General features: G+C 41.7%; 1 protein-coding gene across 1 annotated transcript; it reads right to left on the bottom strand.

Annotated features, from left to right (window-relative positions):
* Positions 1-3,962: 3,962 nt before the first annotated feature.
* SPDL1 (spindle apparatus coiled-coil protein 1) lies at positions 3,963-23,513 on the bottom strand. The gene is made up of 12 exons (XM_045825872.1): positions 23,373-23,513; positions 18,668-18,848; positions 16,633-16,809; positions 15,230-15,424; positions 14,500-14,649; positions 14,302-14,400; positions 14,114-14,224; positions 11,667-11,807; positions 9,548-9,651; positions 8,774-8,961; positions 5,878-6,226; positions 3,963-4,465 (listed from the first exon to the last, which is right to left on the bottom strand). Exons 2-12 carry the CDS (start codon positions 18,824-18,826, stop codon positions 4,318-4,320), a joined length of 1,821 nt encoding a protein of 606 aa, XP_045681828.1. The 5' UTR covers positions 18,827-18,848; positions 23,373-23,513; the 3' UTR covers positions 3,963-4,317.
* Positions 23,514-23,829: the final 316 nt, after the last annotated feature.

Consider the following 23,829-nt stretch of genomic DNA (forward strand, 5'->3'; position numbering starts at 1 on the left):
TTCTTTTCCTCTCGATTTTCAATCTACAAATGGGGCCCCTCCCCTTTTGTGATGGAAATTACATATGGTTTCTGTTTTTGAAATTAATAAACTTTTTAAAGAACAGCTTTAGATTTATATATATATTTCTATGCTTGCTGTTGCCCCATAGGCAGGCCTCTTAGGCTCTTCATTTTTCTTCATTCTTCTCTCTCTTTCTTATTGAATTTATGGGGGTGACATTGGTTAATAAAATTATATAGGTTCCAGGTGTACAATTCTATCTCTAATGCATCATCTGTGCATTGTATTGCACTGTGTTCACCAGGGCTTCATTCTTCTCTTTCTGCTCTTCAGCCTAAATAATCTCCACTGGCCAAGTCTTCTAAGTTCACGGATTCTTCTACCGGCTCAGATCTGATGTTGAACCTCCCCAGTGGGTTTCCTACTTGTAACTGTCCTCTTCAACTCCACAGTTTCTATCTGGTTCCTTTAATCATTTCTGTCTCTTTACTGGTAGTCTATTTGGCATTGTTCTCGTGGTTCTCTTTAGGTCTTGGTCCACTAGCTCTTTAAGCAAATTTAAAATTGTTGATTTAAAGTTTTTGTCTAGTAAGTCCAATGTCTGGGACAGTTTAATTTACTTTTTCCTATATATGGATCATACTTTCTTGTTTCTGGCCTTGCAATTTTTGTGGAATATTGGACATTTTGAATAATGTGCCAACACTAGAAATCAGACTCCTCCTCTCTCCCCAGGGTTTGTTGCTGCTGGTTCTATAGTTGCTGCAATTTTTAAACGACTTTTCTGCACTAATTTTGTAAAGTCTCTTTTCTTTGTTGTGTGTGGCCGCTGAAATATCCATTCCATGAACTGAGTGGTCAGCTACTGATTTATCAGAGGCTTCCTGAAACGCCTAGACTTGGCTGATTTTTCTTGATCGACTGTTCACTTGGTTGCTGTAAGTCCTCGATCAGTTTCCAGCATCAAATAAGGTTGATTCTGACAGTCCTTGCCTGTTTATTGGCTGATTTTGTGGAGGGATGGGCTTTTGGTGTTTCCTATCCAGTTTTTCAGATATCATTCACTATTCCACTTTCCTCTAAATAAGAATATTCTATCTACCTACCTACCTATCTATATTTGCACTGTGAAGGAAAAAAAATACACCATAAAATGTAAAGGGCTCCTGGTAGGAGGAAATAGGGATACAAGTTAGACCTCTTAAAATATACCTGCTTTGTAGATTTTAGAAAACATTTCCTCAACAAACTATTCCCAGAATCATAAACTGCCGAGGTCTAACATTTATTTGGAGATTAGAATTCTGGCAATCTTATTACAGATACTACAATAGTCACTATTATGCTAAATTATGTATTACTAAGGGATGTAACATAGGTAAAGCACCTAGCCAATCAACAAACACTAGCTCCCTTCTACCAACACCTGACCCAGGGGGGCAAAATAGAATTATTCTGCCATCTTTGTTCTAGGTGCACACACAAGGCTTATGACAGCTAATCAGTGAAAACTGATTAAGTCAACGCTATGATTGTAAACATTTTTTCAATAATGAGGAAAAAGGTGCCTACTAGAATGGAGCTTTGTTAGTCTTACATTTTCCTTATGAATACAAAGTTTAAGTGAACAGACTTATTTTTGCTTACATAAAGAAACACAAGCACGTCCCTGTCCTCCCAGGAAGGACACCTGACAGGTGCCTGAGTAAAAGTGCGCATCAAAACAGAAATATCTCCCACTCCTCTTTTAACACCCCCATGTACCCACATTTAGCAAATGGACCCCCTCTGCCAGAGTCCCACATCATATTTTGCCAACAACTCCTGACAATAGGGCTTCTCTAAACGGCATCTTAAATGCAACCGCTGCCCTCCGTCCCCACCGCCACCGCCACCACCGCAGCTCGCTCCTGCACTTCTAAGCTGGACTACCACGTGGCCAAGTCTTTTCTGCCTCCATTCTGATCTTTTTCTAAATCCATTTTCCATTATGCCTGTCCAGTGGTTTTTACTAAAAATATATTGAATAGTTTATTCAGCCTTTAAATTTTACTCAACAATTCCTTTGCTGTTATCAATTATTCAGTCATTTCCCATCATCCACAGTGGTGATTTTTCAAAATGCATTCCTAAAAGACTCAAGATCCAGCAGAATCGCCTCAGTCGCCGAGGGTGGTGAGGCAGAAGCTCGCTGGGTGAGGTTCTCTGACCAATCCTGTTGTTCAACCTTTCGCCCCAGTTGCTCAATGAGTTTCCAGATCCACGTCAGTTTCTGCCTGGAAAAAAGATTTCCCGAACTTAAGCTCTTCGTGATTTTGCTCCTATCTCTCCAGATGGACTATCACTGCCTTGTACGAAGCCCTAAAGAACCAGACATTTTGAAGTTCTCGGTTTACTGAACTAGAGCTGTCTCCTACCTTTATTCTCTGAACAGCTATTTCTTCTATGGGTAATGCTTTTCTCTCCGTGCCTTAGGAAACCTCTGAAGGAATCTCTGCTGAGAGAGTAAAATAAAAATGTAAATAGCTCCCCAGGCACTTTCTTGTTTCATTCTCTGTTCCTTTAGCACTTTGGACATTCTATGACAACCTCTACCACTCTTAGTTTTTTTCATCGTTTATTAATACCTGTGTCATTGGACAAGTAACTTCGCCTCTCTGAGGCCTGTTTCTTCATCTGTAATATGAGTATGAATTAAGTCTATATAATATCCAGCTCACAGAGATGTTGAGAGGGTTAAATGTGGCATTGAATGAAAGGCCTTACAAGAGTGCTTGGCACATTAGATTGATTAAAATGTTAGATGTAACTATTGCTAGTAGTACCACCACTGCCACTACTCCCTGTGTGGGTCCACAGACTGGGAGCTACGAAGGATTGTGTCTGCACCCCTAGCACATGGCTCGTAGAAAAACTCAATGTTGGGAGAAATTGATCTACACTCTCTAATATCCTATGAACATACTCATTCATTATTATTCTCAGGTTAAAACTGCTTTCAGAGCCTTCAGCTACTTCTTTTGGCAATAGATGTTATTTAATGTGCAATTTCCAATTTCCTGAGTATGCTTCTTGTAGCAAATTAAAGGTTTATTATCTGATCTATTTAGAAGTGAGAAGCAATTTCCTTTTACCTAATGTATTTCAGTAGACTTATCTAATTAACCCACTGCAATAGTTCATTGTATGTGTCAACTCAATTGGGCCACAGAGCTTAGATAGGTGGTCAAACATTGTTCTGGATATTTCTGTGAGAGTATTGTAGGGAGATTAACGTGTAAATCTGTGGGCTGTAGTAAAGCAGATACCCCTCCGTAATGTGGGTGAGCCTGTGCATGCAATGAGATGGAACCCTGGACAGAACAAAGACCGGCCTCCCCCAAGCAAAGGAGGACTCTGTGGCAGATGGCCTCCAGCATTAAACCGAACACTGGCCCTTCCGTGGGTGTCCAGCCCGACAGCCTTTGGACCGCAGATTTGGGACTTGCTGGCCTTCGTATACACACACGACAATTTCTTAAAATAAATTCCTCTGCCTCTGGATAGTATACACCAGCGGTCTTCCCCTGGTATGCCACGGCACACTGGCACGCCGCAACAATTTCCAAAATGCGCGATACCTGATTATGTAGATGGGGGCACTGACCTCTCTTCCTTTGGACTGATGACAAAAAATGACAACAGCCAACACAACAGGAGTCTGGTGTAAATGAATCAAAATCACACCTAATTTTTTTTTTGTCACATCAGCAAAAAGATATATTTTTTGGTTTGCCACAGAATTTTAGTACTTAATTTATGTGTGCCATGAGATTAAAAGTTGAAAATCACTGGTACAGACTAATACACCAACCTAGAGTATATATGAAATTAAGTTATAGACCAGTCTATAATCATTTAAAGGAAAAAATCTTTATTTAGAAAGTTTAGAATTAAACATACAAAGATGAACATAGGTGCCATAAACACTGACAAAATCCAGTTACAATACAACATATGGCTCTGGCTGTGTAACGCCACTTAAAAATACATACACAGTGCAACAGACAGATTTATAACAATACTTCCCTTCAGCTGTTAGTTACTCACATAGAAGCTCGGTGAAGGATCGTCACTTAGGGAACTCTCCTGCTGAGCGTCGTTACCAAATTTAGAACATTTGGTCAAAGAGGATAAACATGCCAGGTCTCGGCATAATGAGTAGAAGAAAAAAATAACCTGCAGGCTGGCATCCTTCAGATAAAGACAATCTTAATCAAGCTCCACAGCCACCGGCTGGGCAAGTCGTCCCTTCCTCTTACTAAAGGGCAGTCTTCACTGCTGGGGGCACTGGGTCTCTGGCGTGGACTTGGAGGACACGTACAGAATAGGGTGTGATTTCTTACAAGTTTTCTTTTCCAACTTGCTTGCAGTTTCTTTCTCTTCTTTAACTTCTGTTGGAAGCTCTGATTCAGCATCTAACCTATAGGCATTAAAGCATCCACTCTGAATTCAAGTGTGGTAGAGAAAAATGCAAGAAGAGATAATCTGCTAGTATAATGGGGCTCTAATAAGACATGGTGATTTTTTTTATGTATATAAGGTAAAAAACTGACTGCAATACCATTAAGAAAACTAAATTACTGACTCTCTAAAAAATCTTTTTATGGTAACAGACTTATTTTTTTAAATGTCTAAAGAAGTATCTTTAAGGTTGATAAAGAGTCATGGCAAACCCTAAATTAAAGAATTAAAATGCAGTGAGGGTACCTATCATAATAAGCATATCTAACAAAAAAATTAAAATGTTATAGCACTAGTTTAATGTTAACAAGACATACGAAAGGCAAAATGCAAGATAAAAATAACATGAGATCCTGGGCAACATAAATAGATGTCTGTTAAGACACATAACCTATGATTTCGCTCATATGTGGAATCTAATGAACAAACTGAACAAGGAAAACGGGGACAGACTCATGGATGGACAGTAGGACGAATGACAGTGGGGGGCAGGTTAGGGAGCGGAGGGACCAAGTGAAAAGGAAAAAGGACTCTTGGATACGGACAGCACTGTGGTGACTGCTGGGGAGAGCGGGGTGTAAGGGGACTAAATGGTGATGGAAAAAACACAAAAAGATTACATTTTTTAAAAACCTCAAATTAAATTTCAACTAACAGAATAATAAAGAAAAATGAACAGTGAAGAGACATTTCCCTTCCATTCACTTTCTCTTACCTTTTGAGAGCTATTATTTTTTTTTAAAGGCTGAGACCCTTAAAACATGAATTCTTATAGACATGTGTCTTGACACTAGTCATAAGTTCAAATATGCAGAAACTAGAAGATCTGAAGTTCTGATGTAAAATGAAAATAAATTAACCTTTGATATTTAAAAGTGTAAAATTGGCATTAAAGCCCATTCTTAAAGATCAGGATAAACAATTTCAAAAGACATAGAAGAATTTTCCCTAATAGTCTCCAAAAGGCTGAAATTTCTTAGACAACTGGAAAGCCATTTTAGGGGATAAGTTAACATTTCCTTCATGACCGCCCTTGAACCAGGAAAACAATAACCGTACACTTATCCACACCAAGAAAACGTCCAGAGAGGCACTAAACTGATATTTCTGTTTCATGAAACAGAAAAGTGTAACTTAAAAAATAACGCCCTTATGCATAAGTCCTTTCCCTCGCAATCGTTTTAGCGTTTTTAAGTGTCAGAAATGCTGAAGGCAGACAGAAGCCCTCATGCTGCACGGGACACTGAGAACACGGATGGAGAACGGCTGAGCTCAGGCCACAACAGGGAAGAGAGGCAGAGGAGCCTGCTGCGTGCGGGTGCGGTGCGGGGGGCGGGGGCGGGGAGGGAGGGGGTGAGCCAGGGCACTGACCTGGGAGCGTCGGGAGAGTTTCCGCTTCTCGCACTCACGGTGGGAACTTCTCTAAGCGTCACGCGTTTCTTCTCCTTCGTTGGCTGAATACTCATGGGTGTCTGAATACTCGCGGGCAGACTTTGACGAGGAGAGTGAGTGCCTCGTGGTGTATTTACAGAGACTGTCTTTTCTAACTGCAAGTTGTTACCTTCCAAGCGGCTAGCGCAGGACTGCGCCTCCTCTCTCTGACGCGGCGATCTGGGAACTTCTTCCCCCGCAGCGCTGCGGACACACCCATCGTCAGGGGTTCTCACATCCACAGGCAGGACCTCACGCCTCTTCTTGAGTATGGGCACTTCCATTTTCTCTGAGAATAAAAAGTCACGAAAAAAAATATGCCCAGTTAATAAATCAAAGGCACAGTCCACATAAAGAGGTACAATTAGTTATGTATTTTTCCTTTCCTTTCACCGATCTTTTAAAACCCAGTCATCTCCTTATTAAAATATGAGGTCTGTCCGGAAAAAGTCCAACCATTGTTGACATAATGAGAATGGTTAGCACATCAATGTAACCTAACAGCCAAGGCGAGTGGACTGGAATGCACATGCGTTAACAATGACGACTCCACTGTACCAGTCAGTGGGGATGGTAGATGCCATTGAGTGAGCATGTGTACTGTGTGGACGTGCATTCAAAATGACTGAGCAAGTAGAGCAATGAATCTGCGTCAAATTTTGTGTTAAGCTTGAACATTCCTCCACAGAAACTATTCTGGTGATTCAGAAGGCCGCAGCTACGGGCAACTGGTGACTGGCAGCTTCATCATGACAATGTGCCTGCTCATGCAGTTTTTTGGCAAAACATCAAATCACCCAGGTGACCCAGTCCCACTACAGCCCAGATTTGGTGCTCTGCAACTTCTGGCTTTTCCCAAAACTAAGATCAGCCTTGAAAGGGCAGAGATTGCAGACTGTCAATGAGATTCAGGAAAATAGGATGGGCCAGCTGATTGCGATTAGGAGAACTGTGTGAGGTCCCAGGGTGCCTACTTTGAAGGGGACTGAGGCATCATTGTCCTGTGTACAATGTGCCTCGTGTCTTCTTCAATAAATGTCTCTTATTTTTCATAGCGCACGGCTGGATACTTTCTGGACAGACCTCATATATAATCTCTGTCTTTTATCTTTCTTTTTCATGGATTCCATTAACTCTGTCTATGAAAGGTTATCTGGCTGTACATTTTTTCTTCCGTAACTCAATATGTTTGGCTCTGGGAATGAACACTTAACGTTGCGTGGGCATCGTTAGATCTCAGTGTGGAGAGGAGAAAGGATACAGCAGTGGGAGTCAAGGAATCCGGGTCTAAGTATGACTACACCCACTTTGCAGCTGGATGACCTTGGGGAAGTACTTAACCTCTTGGAGATTTTCTTTATCTTGAAAATGGAAATTAAAAGTACCCACTTCACTCAATATTGTGTTTTGTAAGGATGAAACGAAAAGAAAGTCTTCTGAAGATGGTAATTTCTGCCTATTAGCCCCACCTACAAAGCATATTAAAAACCTGAGTACTTCTACCACGGATACGTCCCCAATTCGAACCACGCTATCGTGTCTCACGGCAGACGACTATAATAGCCTTCTACCCCCATTGCTCAATGTGACAACTGTGACTTCGCTCTGTCCTTGTGCAGGTCCTTGTCCAGTCACTGAACTAATCGTTCTAATGTGTCTTCCCTATCCTCATACCAATGTGTCTTTCATTTTCAAGATCACACTTTTAGTGAAGTTGGAGAAACCACGGTGGGGTGTGGGGGTGGGCTTCCTGCTCTGCCCTGATGTTCTCAAGTCATTACTTTCCCTTTCCCTTTCCCTGCTCCTTCAAAACTCACGTCCTCTAGATTCACGATGCTGCCTCGAGTCCCTCTGCTAGGTGCCTTCAGTTCAGCAGCCTTTGAAATACACAATGGGTAATTCTCGACCAGGAGAGCCCATTACAACCAGGGGAGGGGAAAAGGATGCGAGAGAGAGAGAGAAGCCTTTTCAACTAAAAACGTTTACTAGTGCTAACAACCTCCCCACTGTGAACAGTGTAGGGGCAAAACTGCTGAAACTCTATAAGCTAAAACATGTAACAACACTCTTGTTGCATAAGAACCATCGTATTCTTAGACTTTTTTTACCTTTGGCCTTTTATTTCTTAATTTACATCCAGTAAAATCACTCTCTGTAGTGTGGAAGATGAATATTTTCTCTCTAAGTGATTCTACTTGTTGGTTGCTACCCAATTTCCACCCCACTACTCTTCCTTAACAACAGAACCCCCAGCATTTAGTTGGGAACATGGACCTTGAGTATCAAGACTGCATTTCTCGACTTTTCTGGTGGGCAGATGAGGCCATGGCTAAATTCCGCTCAAGATGTACGCTGAGGAACAACGCAAACAAAGCCAAATCGTGCCACCAGACACTCTGACCAGGCCCAGGATTCCTCTTCCGGGCTTTCATCGGGTGGGGGGAAGAAGAAGCACCTGTCGTGTTAAGTGTCCACTGTCTGAGGTTCCCCATCAGCAGCACTAGCTAAAACAGCTCCCAGACATCAGTTCCCTCAACGAAACTGAACTCCGGTCTTACACAAGAAGCTGCAACTGTAAATGGAAAACCCTCCAATGGCAAGGCTCTACCACACAGATATCAAAAAGAATACCTATGTGTATTCATGCACACCTAGTACCCAGTTCTCTTTGAATGTTCCTGCGGTTTGTGGGAGCAAGTTTATTTTACTAAATATAGACACACGGCCACAAGTTAGTGTGTAATGAGATTTGCATAAAGCTACAGTAAGAAGAAAGTTGGTATGACCTCCCAGAGCTTCTCATGGTTAAAAGACAACATGTGTGAGACACACGCACCTTCGGGCTCGTACTTCAGTTTCAGCTCGTCTATTTTAGCTCTCAGTCGCATGTTCTCACTCTGGGAAAACTGCAGGCACCTCTCATTGGCAAAAAGTTTTCGCTCGATATCCAGAGCCCGCTGGCTCTCAAATAATGCTTTCATTCGCTGTATGGACAATTCACCTTTAGTGCTTTCATTTTCTTTGCTGTATTAATAAAAAAAGGGGGAGAGGGGGACCAAGAAACAGTAAAATAACATAATATAAACAAGTGTAGTTGTTAGTGTAAATCTTGTATTATATATTTGAACTTAGTAAAAAATTACATCTCCTTGGGGTATTTGGAAATGAAGAAAAAACATAAGCTTTAACAACGGCATTTTTAAATAAAATGAAAACCTCATGCATCCTCCGAAGGATATGGACAAAGGAGGAGGGAAACAGTCTTTCCACATTTATTCATGTGTAAATAAATTCCTCTAAATTTAAAATTAAACAATATTTACTCTTGAAAAATTTAGATCATAAGAACATTTTCTACGATAAAGTTCTTTTACCAATCTAAAAAGCTGAAAAATAAAAACATCTAATTATTCATTAAAAGTATTTTTTCTTCAATAATCAGGACTAACTATATCCTGACTAAATCTCACTTAATGCCCAGAGATATTTTTGTTGCTTTTTCTTTCTGCAATTTTCTTTTGGCAATATTAGAACAAAAATGTGTAGTCATTAATACCACTTATTATAAACAAGGCAAGAGTCTCCATCTTTCTATCCAACCAACACTTACTTTGAATTGTCCAGCTTTATCTGAAGCAAATCTGTGTAATAGGTGGTATCTTTCAGAGCACCCGAGTCGTCTGAAGGCTTAGATTCCATACTTTCATATAAACTCTAAAGTAAAACGACAATTCACATTATGTAAAATCAGTAACAGATTAGGTGAGTATATGTATGCTAATAATAAAATGAGCTACCACTCACTGAATGTCTATCACATAGCAGGCATTGTGCTAAGTGCCAGACACTCACCTCACTTACCTCCTGCACCAGATACAAGAACGAGCATCCCTATCACATGTACAAGGGCACGGGTCTAAGATGCCGCAGGCAAGTCAACTGAGAGGAGAATTCGGAACCCAGGTCTGTGCAAAGCTGAGGTTCCTAACACCGCCTGTACCCTCTGGTTTCCCTCTCCTTTTAAAATGTGAGAAACACACACTCACTGAGTTTAATTGTGGCCTTTATGCCGTAAATTAGAAAAATATGAAAGAGAGAGTGGAGATCCTTAGTTATTTTTGGTACCCACTCTTCTGAGATTCTGATGGAATCTCTGTATGATTTCTCTATGGGGGAAAAAAGGTATAAAACTGCTTAAAAACTTGTAAATGATTTTAAAGATTGCAGGTTAAAACCTCCTGGTTAAAGCCATACTTTTCAAAGTATAGGGTAAGCCTCCTGGTGGGCCACATTAGCCGGCCAAATGATGTACTGCAAATTTAACTGAAACAGTCCTTTCGACAGTTCTTATTAGAGAAAGAAATAAGGTTACAAACATTTAAAATTTTATAACACACTATTGGCTACAATTTAATATGCCTAAGAGGTTAACATTTAAAAAATGTGTTGTTTATAAACTTTAATTAGTTCTTTAGTTAGTGAGAAGATATATGTGCTCCCAAAGTTAATTTATAAGTTTAATATAATTTTAATAAATAAGTACCAGCAAGCTTTTTTGGAGCTACACTAGATATTCATAGAGAAAAACAAACATGCAAGAGTAGGCAGGAACACATTGGGACTGAAAAGCTACTCCTGTAGTATTCCTGTAAAAATATGTATCCTGATTCTCATCACTTCACACAAATCCAAAATGAGGAATAATCTGCAAAGTAACCAGCTTACTCTTCAAAAAATGTAAGTTCAGGACAGACACAGACTAAGGAATTGTTCGGATCAAGAAACACCAAAGAGACTTGGTAAGTTAATACGTGTGATCGTGGACTAGACCTCAGAGAGGAAAGCACTTGGGGTGCTTCTGTTTTGCTATAAAGGACATTAGCAGTGACTGGTAAAATGTATAAGGCAGGGTAACTAATACTCTTATCAATGTTAATTTTCTGATTTTGATTATTGTACCGTGGTTACGTAAGAGAATGAACTTCAATAATGTTGAGGGCCAACTTACTCTCATATGTTTAAGAAAAAATTGCATATACAGAGAGAGACAGAAAAAATAAAGCACATGTGGTAAAACTGACAATCAGGGAATCTGGGTGCAGGGTATACAGGCATAACTGTACAACTTTTCTGGGAATCTGAATTTGTTTCAGCCATCTTTTAAGCAGTAGTTTATTAAAGCCTTCTATGCGTTCCAGTTGCTGCACAATGCTGGGCCATGTGACAAAACTCCTGCTGTGCACCCGCTAAAAACTGGAGCTGGACAGCTCTGGAAAGCAATGGGCCACTGATGACACACAACTAGAGGAACGACTCCCCCTGGCGGGAGGCTGAGCTGGAGACAAACAGAAGAGCACGTAACGTCGGACCCCACCTCTGTGATGCCCAGGAGTAGTTAGTGTATCTAAAGCTGACTCAAAAGTAAGAGACGTTAACATCCCCTGGGTTAACATCCCCCGGGTTACGCAGTAAAGACAGGGACATTGTAAGCTAGAACTTACACATAATAACAAGTCTGAGGGAGGTCAGTTTCCTCCGGCTCAACTAACAGTAGCAACAGTCGAAATCAGTAAAAAGCAAAAAGAAACTCGAAGAGAAAATTAATTTAAATATTGGTCACTCTCAATGGAAACTGTAAGTAATTACATAACAAAGAGGCTATTCAAGTTAAAAGTATTAAGATATTCAAACCAAAATTTAACTGCATGTTTAAAAGGTGTTACACATACCTTAAATTTCTCCAGATTTCTAATTTCCCCCAACAGATGTTTAATTTCACCGTTCTTCTGCTCCAACATGGCAAAGAGCCGTTCCTGCTGCTCAAACTCGGTCTGAGACCCTTTCATTTGCAGCAATGTGGCGATTTGTAACTGGAAAAAGAATCATCCAGTGATTCTTTTCTGAGTGGGAGAGAGGAAGTTTCTGATAATTATATTTCTGGAATAATATTACTCTGAATTCATTTTAGAAATTAAACGAATTAGCTATTCTTTTTTTAAAAAGATTTATTTTCAGAGAAAGGGAAAGGGAGGGAGAAAGGCAGAGAAACATCAACTGGTTGCCTTTTGCACGCCCCCAGCTGGGGACCTGGCCCACAACCCACGCTTGTGCCCAGACCGGGAATCAGACTGGTGACCTTTTGGTTCGCAGGCCAATTCTCAAGCCACTGAGCCACACCAGCCAGCACTAATTAGCTATTTCTAATCTAATAATCTAATAACCTGGGAACATTTATATCAGTAAGCATAGTGACTTATTTTTGACTACTTGTGAGTGATATGTGAAGTCCGTAACAATTACTTGTGCTTCTGAGAAACTAACTGAACTGCCCGGCTGGGTTCAGAAAGCACATCACTTAACCGGTAAATGAGCCTGGACCAATGCTGCACTCGGCTCATCATATGCCCTCTCGTCAGGGTGTGATGGGGTTTCCCAAAACTTCAATTAACTTCAATAGTTTAGGGTTCGGAGATTATTAAGCTACTCACATTCAGAAAGCACAAGGATGGAAAGCAAAAGGTAAAGGCAATCTAAAGATATTAAGGAAATATTCAATATAAATGTTAATTTTTTAAGAGCAGAAATCAACTTACCTAATTATGGCTCCACCTAAACCTAGAGTTGCAGAGCAATTAAAAGGAAATTAGCTAAAATCTACACTTAGCATTTCTTTATGCCTCCAGAAATTTCTGGAGATCTAAAAAGTGTCAATTAATTTAAAGACAGTTTTGGGTAAAGCAAACAATGACGAGGGGCAGGTATGGTTACAAGGAAGAGAGAAATATTACTTCTACTATTTGAAAGGATCCACTTTTTGTTCCTGCTTCAGAATAGATGCTCAACACTTAGCCTAAGAAGATCCAGAATGCTACCTGTGTCTCAAGACAGTTTGGGGTCTCATGGGAATGTTGGGAGATTAATGTCGTAGGAACCCAACAAATACTAAAAGAAATGAAGAGCAAGTGTGAGAAAATTTACGAAGAAATCATTCCCAGAAAGGGGAGAGCCTCAGTGAACCAGGCAGCACAGACTTCTCAGAAATAAAAGCCACAGCTACTGTTTTTTACGTCAGTGCTTCCTTATTTGCAAAGCGCCACGCAAGCATTGTTCTCTGCTCTCACTTGACTCCAGGGCAACTCTGAGAGGCAGGTTCTACCATCTCTACTTTACGGATGAGGCGACTGATGCTCTGAAAAGTAAAAACACTTGACCGAAGTCCAACAGCCTGCAAGTGACAGCATGAGGATCAATCCCAAGTTCATCCAACACTGACCTTTCCCATTTTGTTGGTAAAGCTCATTATCCTAAACAAAAGGTAGGAACCCTTCCGGACTTTGAGTTACCATCTTAGGAGACTTGAGGAACAAAAGATCAGAGATCAGGCTGGTGTAACACTGAAATCCTTCCCACTTCCACATGTTCTTCTGTTACTATCTATCTGACTAAAATGAGGACCAACAAACCCTTCAATCTTAAAGGGCCTATGTACTTGACTGGAGAAATTACAAGGAAAGGAAACACAAATGTTACCCTATAGATAAGCTTTTGGGGGAGAACTAAAGAATAATGAGAGCTAGTTTTAGCTGAAGTGGAGCTATGCTCAGAAAGACACCAAGCCCACAGCAAGGAAAAAAAAAAAAACATTTCTTTTTCTCCCAATCCACAGAGAAAGATTTATACCTATCTGGCAAGGCTACTAAGTAACCATTTAAAAAAATCAATGAGCCCTTGCTGGTGTGGCTCAGTTGGTTGGAGCATTATTCCATGCACGGAAAGATCACAGGTGCAATTCCCAATCAGCACACACACCTATGTTGTGGGTTCGATCCCTGTTCAGGGTGCGTTATTGGAGGCAACAGATCAATGTTTGTCTCCCTCCCTCCCTCCCTTCCCTGCTCTCTAAAATCAATGGGCATGTCCTTGGGTGACAATTAAAAAAAAAAATCAATGGATACTAAATATACAACTAAATCTTTACTATAGGACTTTTAAAAATGTAAATGGATCTTTTGCTTAATTTAAAAATATTGATTTCCCAAAATCATGCAGTTCTAGAAATAATTTTTTAAGTACATTCCTTGAAAGAAAAGACGCTTTCTTTGATATATCTATGCATGTAATGCTGACACAAAATAGGTGTAGTAAACCTTTTTTGTTGGTGGTGATGATGCTATACCTTCATTCTTTGCATCTGTTCTCTGTTAAATGCGTTTTGCTTCTTTAGTGACTGGTACTTGACTTTCATGCTGATAAGCTGACGCTCCATTGCTGCCCTTCGATCTTCCACCTAGAGAACATTAACATGATTCATTATGCTTGAATTAAGTGAAATGCCAGTTTCATCAGCGGAATGTCTGTAAGTACCTCTGCAAACAAGGAGTTGCCTTTACTGTTGGGGTCCAAGGCTTGCTGGAGGGCTTGGTCTAATTGCACTTGAAGATCTTGATTTGCTAGACGTGCTTTCTAAATTCAGAAGGAAACAATTTAGCAAACAGAGACCAGAGTAGCAAGAAAGCAACGTATTAGAAGTCGGAAAAGATGACGTTACTGCAATTGTAACACCTCTAAGGCACTGTAGTAAGAAACCGCCTCTTTCTCTCGGTCCTCTTTTTCCTCCGTGAGCCGGTCGACCTGGCGCATTAAGTTGGAATTAAGAAGTTCTAGTTGTTCTTGTCTGTATTGCAGTTCATTCACTTCTTCTTGGAGGGTGGTCTATTCAACAGAAATTGAAAAAGGGACACTCTTGAATAATCCTTTGTTTAGCTGCTTCTCAGTTTATCTATCAGCAACGATTCACACCTGAAACTAAAAAACTAGTTAAAGTGTTAAGGTCCATAATAAAATAATATAAACTAGTAAATTTTTCAGCAGGAAACAAAATATAAGGCTCTAGAGACTGTCTTTCTTTTCTATAAATTTAAGGCTTTAGTTTTTAATTAACCTTCACCTGCAATGAAAAAAAAGTACACTCATATGCACATCAACTTTCAAGGGAATGTTTTATACTGGGCTATTTTTTAATGTTACAAACTAGAACCAGAGTAAATGTTTCTAAATTCATCCAGAGGTTTCACTGATCTAAAGTCTGCCTTACATAGTCATGTAAATAAAGCTTCATTATGCATGAAGTAATCTACTTAAAACTCTGTAAAACATTTTTTCAGTTAGATCAGTTAGTCCAAGGAATAATTCAGCCTTAAAACTAGTTCATAAGGATTATTACAGAAACATGTAAAAAGCATGCGAGAAAAAAAGAACGGAAACCTGAGAACACACACGCCGTAACAATTACCTTCACGCTCTCCACGTCTGCGAGTTCAGTCTGAAGGGCCAGCACCTCTGAAGACATGGTTTCGTGGGCACGCTCCGACATCACCCGCATCTCCTCCGACTTATGAGACAGGAGTTCCTTCTGGTGATCCACTTTGTGCTTCAGCTGCTTTTCACTGAGCCTAGCTTCATCTAATTCCGCTTTCAGTTTCTCTAACTGAAGTTTAAAACAGTTGACAGTCTTATTAGTTGAAAGGTAACTGATAGTCATCAGAACACACAGTGGTACAACCTGTCCTGGTATCTGTAGGATAACTAGTTTGGAAGACAGTCAACCTGAACAAAACTATTTAATAACTCTTATAAAATGTCACATAGTTCCAAATCTTGGAAAACATACATAGCTTTCAAACGAACTAATTATGGCAGAAGGGCAAAGCTTCAGGGCCAGGCCCAGGCCTAACCTGTCTCAGCATCACTCCTCGTACAATGTAACACTGGTGAGTGACTGCACCGCCATCACAGCCCTCAGCTGAGGTCACGTGGGTACAACGTCAGCACCACACCTAACATTCGCTAAGTGGTTTCTGTTGTCAATAAAAAGCTTTTGCCTGTTGTTCAGGGTTATGACAATCATCTCTACTGAATTACCTTCAATAGGGTTTCAACATTCTTAGAATGCACCCTGATACTTCTTTTCTATTTGTAAAATACCTTCTTAGCTTGATTTGTATTCCATTTTCTATTTTCATAATGTGACATAAAATTTCAACTAAATGATTTCTGCGGAAATGCAGCCATCTTTCTGAAGACACTCCTGACTGACTCAAACATGGTCAGTGCATGATGAGACCGCTGGAGTTCCGCATTTGGCTGAGGTCAGGCGTCTCTGAAGACAGTGACATGTCTTATCACAAACACACAAACAGTCCACCTAAGTAGCGAGGGTAGGTAGGTCTACACTCCTGACACCTTTAGCTGCTGGGTGCAGGGTCGGTGGCACAAACAGCAGTGACAGAAGCGGGCCACCACGAAGTCTAGGCGAGAAATGATGGCGGTCTGAACTGCAGTGGCAGTAGTGTGGGTGGGTGGAGAGTGTGTAGGTCTAATTCTTAGAACTTAGGTGAGAAATAAGTGTAAGATGGCAAACAGAGTTCCAAATTTGGGGCCCAGGTGATCTGTGAACATCAGCAAGACTGAAAATATCCAGTGACTAAAATTAAATAACTGTATTTCATTGGTGGAATGCTATTTAAGCAAGTTCCTTAGGTAAGCTTGTGTCCCTCGGTGTCTCCCCTCCTCACATCACAACAACAGAGCTCCTGCTCTCCTAGCTGGTGCTGAGAAAACCTTTGTCACCTAAAGTTTACAGACGGCTGCACGAGCACGGAACATTTCTGTTCTGAAATACATAGATATCCAAACCTTATTTTTCAGTTCGTTCACTTCCTGTCCATGGGTTCTGCTCAGTTGTTCTTCTAGCTTTTCCAGGTGCATTTTCTGATCCTGTTTTATAGCTTCGCATTCTGAGCTCAAACTTTCTAGCATTCGACTCTTGAGCTCGACTTCTCTCTGAAGAGTGTATTTTTCCTGTTCGTAACTCTGAAAGCAGATCCAATGACAATTCAGCTGCAGGAGGGAAACTTAAAGCCAGCACACATAAGCAGTTCTCACCTCCGACTGGCTCATTCCTGCTTTATGTATTCGCTGCTTTCTAGGTAACAATCGCATGTTAACTCTGGAATAATTTTGCGGCCAGTCTAAAAACTTTAAACCCCCCTGAGGGGTAATTCGAGACTACATTCAAGGACATTCCAGCGATACAGCAATTATGTCTATACCCTGTCAAGGAAATAAAAAGTGTACTACGGTATGTCAACGTGTCAAGTAACCTCTGCTAGAAAAAATAGCACTTAAATTTTCCTAGTGAGAGTTGCTTAGTTTAATGATGATACGCTACACTTGTAAGTTCTGAATACAACGAGGCAACAGTGGACTAGGGGAAAGGGAAATATGAAGTCAGCCCTTAGAGACACTCGCAAGTTACTTGCTGGATGAACGCAGTGAGGGGACAAAAGAAGTGTTTAACGTGAGTTTTGCTTATTGACAAGAAAGTGTAAAGATAAAAGGGGCATCAGGTCCAACTCTTTCAACAAGTTTTAAAAAATCAGATAAAACTAGAATAAAAAGAAAAATTAAAAAATAAGAGTTGCCATTAGTTGTAGCTGCTATATATAAATTCTGAGATCAAATATACATGTTACTGAGCACTTACTAAATAAAACTGATTTATGCATTCTTTTAATGATGTGTGCCAGACACTGAGGACCCAACGGTGAACAAGGCTGAAAAACGCCCTCTCGTGGTGCTCATGATCAGGATACAGTTAGCACTGCAGAGGGCTAAGAGTGAGTAATGCAGCTTTACAATGCACAGTCAGGGCATGGGCTCTCTGCTGCGGTGTTGTCTAACGGAAACGTGAAGGCTGAAACTCCATCCCTGCAGGTGGGGCACGAACCAGTCAGACGGAGGCCACAGCTCATGCAGAGCCCACAGGGCAGGACTCGTATAGCTAAGCATAAGGGAAAGGAGTTAGAGATGACAGGTAAGTGTGGCAGGGTTCAGATCACACAGGTATCTGCAAGCCCAGGTGAGGAGCTGGGATTTTGCTGTGATGTAATGGGAAGCCAGTGTGTGTTTTTAGTGGGCTGTGTGTGGCATGACCTCGCATGTATTCTCCAATGACCAGTTGGCTGCTGTATACAGAGAATGAATGAAATGAGGGGAGCAGGCCACCTGGTTAGAAGGCCACAACAGTGGCCTAGGGAGAGAGGATAGCAGTCTGCACCAGACTGGCGTTAACATAAATGAGTGTTTTGTAGGTCAAGTTCTCAGAGCTTACTAATGGTTTAAATACAAAAACGAAGGGGAAAAAAAGATACTGAGTAAAACCACTATATTTCTGGCTCAAGCAACTGGATGAATGTTACACATTTAGTAAATAAGCTAAAGAAAATGGCAAGAGAATGTCTGGTTAGTGGGCAGAGAATCAACTCTTCATATATTAGGTTTGAGATGTCCATTAGCAGGCAGTGGAATGTACAGTCCAGGCTTTAGCGGAGAACCGAGGACGTGGTGTCGTGTCCCAGGGTGTTCAGATGTTATCTGAGGCTATGACGCAAGCGAGGTCACCCAGGAAGAGTGCGGACAACACAAGATCTAAAATCTAGTACGGGCAAAGAGAGCGAGCATAACAGGATTTTCCAAACGCAGAACGCCCTGGGTCAGGAAGCACGTTAGGAATTCATTTAGTTTATCCCTCTTCATTGGGGAGGGGGCTGGCTGGAAAGTAGATCTAAATTCTTCAGAAAATACAAATAATATTAACAATAATTGCTAGACAGCACAAATCGTCGATAGCTAAGCACACGCTTCCAGACCGAGGCCTCTGGAGTCCTACCTCAGTGATGGTCATTATTTCGTTACGGCAGTTATCTAGTTGTGCCTGCAGCTCATTCTGGCTCTCCACCAGCTGCAAGCCGTACTGCGCGGCCTTCAGCCGCTCTTCCTCCACCTCTTTGAGCTTGCACCGGAGGTCCGTGATGACGTCTGCCTCCATGGCTTTCTTCTGTTTTCCTCTCCTGCAGACAGAAAATAAAGGTACTTAAGCTTAAACAAAAAACTCCATGTAATGATATCAATTAACATCTAAAAACACAGTATTGAAGATTTCTTCCCGACTTTTAAGTGGTCACATTTACATTCTTTTTCTAAGAGTGTCTGGCGATTTTATTACCTGATTTGAGACCAAATCAAAAAGAGCAGAAAAAGGTGAATATATTTAATTTTGCTCCTAAGAAATGCAGTACAAGGAAACCGTTTAGTTGTTCTGTGCTAAGTTTCCTTACATGCTAAGGTAGGGTGGGTCTCCCAATTATATCATTATACAAGTGAACCAGCTCAGAGAAGAACGAAAGAAATCAACAAACTTTATAGCAGCACGCCTGCTACTTAACACATAAAAAAGGCGGCGCTGACTGGAGGAAGAGCTCTGGTGTCTGCAGATTTCACAACAGTGTTAACTTCCTGCACAAGTTAGATGTGCCACATTCAATACACGTCATTGAAAACAGACTCACTAGTGTTTTCTTGGTTATTCATTTGAGGGCCCACAAAACAGCAACCATGCCCGCAGTAATTAAAGGGCACCGCTGTTGTTTTAAATTTTCAGCAAGGACATAAATACATATAGAAACATGCCACTGTAACTCAGTCTCAGTCAACATCCTTTCCAAATCGGTGTCAGGCCTTTTAGGCTGGACTCAAACTCAGCTTTGCCTTCCAAGAACAACACACCATTTTTAAGGTGCTCCCCAATGTCTGCAGTCAGTAAGTCACACATTTCTTGAATGACTTATATGCTGGGCTCCATTCTGAGCACTGCAGATATACCAGAGGTCAAATGAACCAAAAAACAACCACCACCACCACCAAAAAACACAAACCAGAAACCCCCCTCTTCTTTCATGAAGCTTACCTTCCAGTGGGAAAAGATAACAAAATAATTAGAATACAATGAATAATTAGAAAGTAGAAATAAAGGACAAGGAAATTTACAAAAGGAAATTTACAAATTTATAAAGCAGTATTGTTACTAGGATGAAATTAAAATAAGTATTGGCGTGGCAGGAGGCCCTCAGGTGACTTCTGAGCAAAGCCTCGCAGCAGGTAAGAGAATTACCCGTGTATCTATTTTGGGGAACAGTGTTCCAGGCAGAGGGGTAGCACTACCACGTAAGAAAGCCCAAGGATGAACAAGATAGAGTTCAGCTCAGGAGACATAATAGGGGGGGCACAGGCAGATAAGGCCACTGTAAGGACTTGGGCATCTCTTCTGGGTGAGACGGGGAGTCACTGAAAAGTCTGAAACAGAGGCCTGAGATATGTAAATGGGTTGTTTGGCTGCCATGTCGAACAGTCTGGAGGGGAGCGAGCTGGATGCAGGAAGAGCAGGTGAGATGACTGTTCACACCGGGGTGGCTGCACGGGAGGTGAGAAATGGTCCAATTCTGCATATATTTTGAACGTAAAACCAACATGATTTTCTGGCAAATGGAATGTGGGATGTGTGAAAAAGAGAGAAGTCAAAAATGCCTCCAAGGTTTCCGGCCTGAGCAACTAGAATGGATTTGCCATCAGCCGAGGCATCAAAAGCTATGAGTAAAGATTGTTTTGGAAAAAAAAATCAGGGCTCAAGAGTTGGACATGAAATATGCCAAGTTAGCAGTTGGCTACATGAGCAGGAGAGGGGTCTGGGCTGAATTTATACATTTGGGAGTTATTAGCATAAATCCTTGAGCCTTGATATCAAACGTGGGCCAAGGAACGAACCCTGAAAAGAGACAGGAAAGAAGAAAAGCATGCTCAGGCATGACCAGGATACTCAGGCGTGACTTCAAGGAACACGTGTCGTTCACGAAGCTGATAAACAAAAGTGCATTCAGGAGGTACGTGTGACCAGTTGTACCAAATGCTAAGTCAAATAAGAGAAGAACTGAGAACTGGCCTTGGGCTTGAATGCACGGAGGCTGTCGTGACCCTATGAGCCGTTCTGGTGGACAGATGGGGGCAAAAAGCCTGACTGGAATGAGCTGGACAAAGAATGGCAGGAGGATGGGAGACAGCAGGTACCGTTTTGCTGCCCAATACAGCAGGCACATGGGGTAGTGGCTGGAGGGGAAGTAGAATCGAATACGTTTTCTTTCATTCTTTAAGACAAAAAAAAAAACACATTAAGAAAAATTATTAAAATAAAAAAATTTAAGAAAAAATTAGCAGTATGCTTGTATGCCATGGGATGGATCCAGGAGAGAAGAAAACTGGATGACATAGAAGACGTGGAGAACTGCTGGAGGGATGAATGCAGAGGGTGAGGTCGAATGTACAGGAGTTGATTTTAGACAGAAGCATGAATATTTCTTTCATCTAAAGGAAAGGAAAGCAAAGTTTACAGGTACATTCATAAGTTAAGTAGGGAGATACAGTGCCCTGCTAACTACATTGAAGTACTATTTCAATTTATCTGTGAATTAGGAAGCAAGGTCTTCAACTGAGACTGAAGATAAAAGAGGAGGGTTTTGGAAGAGAAAAAAAAAAAGATATCCTACATTATCCAAGGCTGGCAGTTACTGCTCTAAAAATGCAAGACCTTTCCAAAGCCGGTACATGATGGGGTCGGCTGCTAATTTTTGCCCTGTTAACATAATTTAGACTTGTTGAGGGTTTGCCATTTGCCAGGCACAGTGCTTCAAATGCATTATCTCATTTAATTCTCGTGATGGGCCTGAGTTATCAACATTTACCAAAGAGAAAATGGAGCTAGCCTCTAGATATCCCAGCCATAATGTCCAAAGAAGCCAAAAATTAGCTCATTCATTCAAAGGATTTGCTGGAATTCCTATCATGTGTCAAGTACTGTGCTACTGCTGAGAACACAGTGGTGACCCCAAAACTAGACATCGCTCTGCCTTCTTGAATCTTACAGTCTATGGGCAGAAAGGCATTAAATCAAATAATTGAACTGTAAAGTTACAACTGTGGTTCAGTGCAACAGGGAGAGCTACATCGTGCTATCGGAGCCGTATCATGCTAACAGGGGAACCGTCCCAATCTGTGTATTGGTTTGGGGTGGGGCAGGGGAGAATCTGGACAAGAGAGATTTCCCTGAGGAAGTGACTCTTCAGCAGAGGTCTAATGAGTAAGAGTAAATTTATTGATCTGCAAAGAGAGCTAGCCAGAGTTGAATAATAACTAAGGCTAATGTGTGCCAGACATTGGGCCTGGTGCTTTGCATACTTTATCTTATTTAATCCTCAACTACCCCTTGAAAAATAAGGTATTTCCCTCATTTACACATTTGCAAAGTGAAGCACAGAAAGGTTAAGTAATTTGCCCAAAGGTTATCAGCCACTAAGTGGCTGTGAACCATGGGATCAAGGGCCCAGCTCCACAGCCCAGTGCCCCTAACCGTTCTTCCGTCCTGCCCCTCGGAAGCATGCGTGCACAAAGCAGTCAGGAGACTGGAAACTGTGGGGATCAGGCTGCCCAGTTCTTACCGAACTCAGAAAACTTGTTGACTTTTTCTCTTTGATTGGGGTGAGTTTTTCAAGTGTACACTCTTATGATACATGATCTGTATATTGTGTTGTGTGTCCATCACCCCAAATCAAATCATCTTCCGTCACCATAGATTTGGCCTCCTTCACCCTTTACTCCCCCCACTTCACCCCCTTCCCTCCGATAACCTCCATACTGTAGTCTGTGTCTATGAGTTTGTTTTACCTCCCACAAGGGGTGAAATCATATGGTTCTTAGCTTTTTCAGACTGACTACTTTTGCTTAGCATAATATTCTCAGGGTCCATCTATGTTGTCCCAAATGGCAGTACTTCATCTTTTCTTACGGCTGAGTAGTATTTGGACAACTTATTTAATGTCTTGTTTTGTCATCATAAAATAAGGACAATAACATCGACCTAAGAGAGTTTTAAAGAAGATTAAACCAGCCAATGGGTGAAAAGCAATTTGGGCAGAATCCCACATGCAGCATTCAACAGAACTATCGTGCCAGATACACAGGTGGTTTTTAACATTAAAAAAAGTAAATACCACTGAAATTCATTTGAATGTCACTTAATCCAGTATATCCCAAATATTATTATTTCAATACATAATCATTATAAAATTCTTAACGAAATATTCCTCTTTTGTGTAGTCTTCGAAGTCCACTGTGTATTTGACATTTGTAGCATTTCTCATACTGGACCACGCAGATCTAGTGTCTGTTAACCTCCGGAGGCCCAGATAGCCGCCCAGGTAGCCGCCCAGGCAGCCAACCAGGCTTTTCATTTTCGTGCAGAATCCCCGGGGGGCGGGGTGGGGGTGGGGCGCGGGGCGGCGAGGTGGCCCAACAGAAAACCGAAACCGGCTCAGAATCTGGTGTACAAAAACTCAGGGGTCCGCAGACGCAGCTGTTCTGGCTAAAGGCCTCGTCCGAGACCAGGGTCCCAGGTTTCCTTAGGTCCTCTCTCCCCGCCAGAAGCCCTTCCTACGCCGCTCCCGACCGCTCCACTCCCCGCGCACTCCTTCCAGGCCCTCTGCCCCTACCTCTATCTCTCCTTTCCGCGCTGCAGCCGGAGGCGGCTCCTGCTGAGAGTTCACCGAGCCCAGTTTCGGGAGTGCAGCTCAACTTAGCACGTAGGCAACACCCCATTCACTCTGGAGCTCCGGGGTGAGCGCCAGGGCGTTTTGAATGCCGTTCTCGCGAGAACACGCACTTCTCACGAGACGTTCCGCCCCAACCGCACGTCAGGAAAAAAAAAAAACTACAGCGACCCCATGCGTGCCCCTCCCACGTGCTGAGACTGCGCAGGTGCAGGCGGAGGGGTGAGGGGTCGGTGTAGGCGCCACTCGTCGTGTCAAGTTTACCCGGAGTGGGTGCTCTGGGTGTCTTCCAGGTGTCAGCTTGTGGTTGCAGGGCCTTCCTTAAGCGACAGTACCTTCTGGAGAAACTGTGTCACTAGAAGGTGAGGCAGTGGGTAATTCTTAGATTCGCCGGCCTCGT

This window comes from Phyllostomus hastatus, unplaced genomic scaffold (genome assembly GCF_019186645.2).
Source record: "Phyllostomus hastatus isolate PE091 unplaced genomic scaffold, TTU_PhHast_1.1 phas_contig_150, whole genome shotgun sequence".
Lineage (NCBI taxonomy): Eukaryota > Metazoa > Chordata > Mammalia > Chiroptera > Phyllostomidae > Phyllostomus > Phyllostomus hastatus.

Coding starts and splice junctions, on each gene's coding strand:
- SPDL1 (XM_045825872.1), bottom strand. CDS start 18,826: ATGGAGGCAGACGTCATCACGGACCTCCGGTGCAAGCTCAAAGAGGTG. Junction 16,810..18,667: donor AAATAATGACCATCACTGAG/GTAGGACTCCAG, acceptor ATCTGCTTTCAG/AGTTACGAACAGGAAAAATA. Junction 4,466..5,877: donor AACTCTCCCGACGCTCCCAG/GTCAGTGCCCTG, acceptor TAATGCCTATAG/GTTAGATGCTGAATCAGAGC.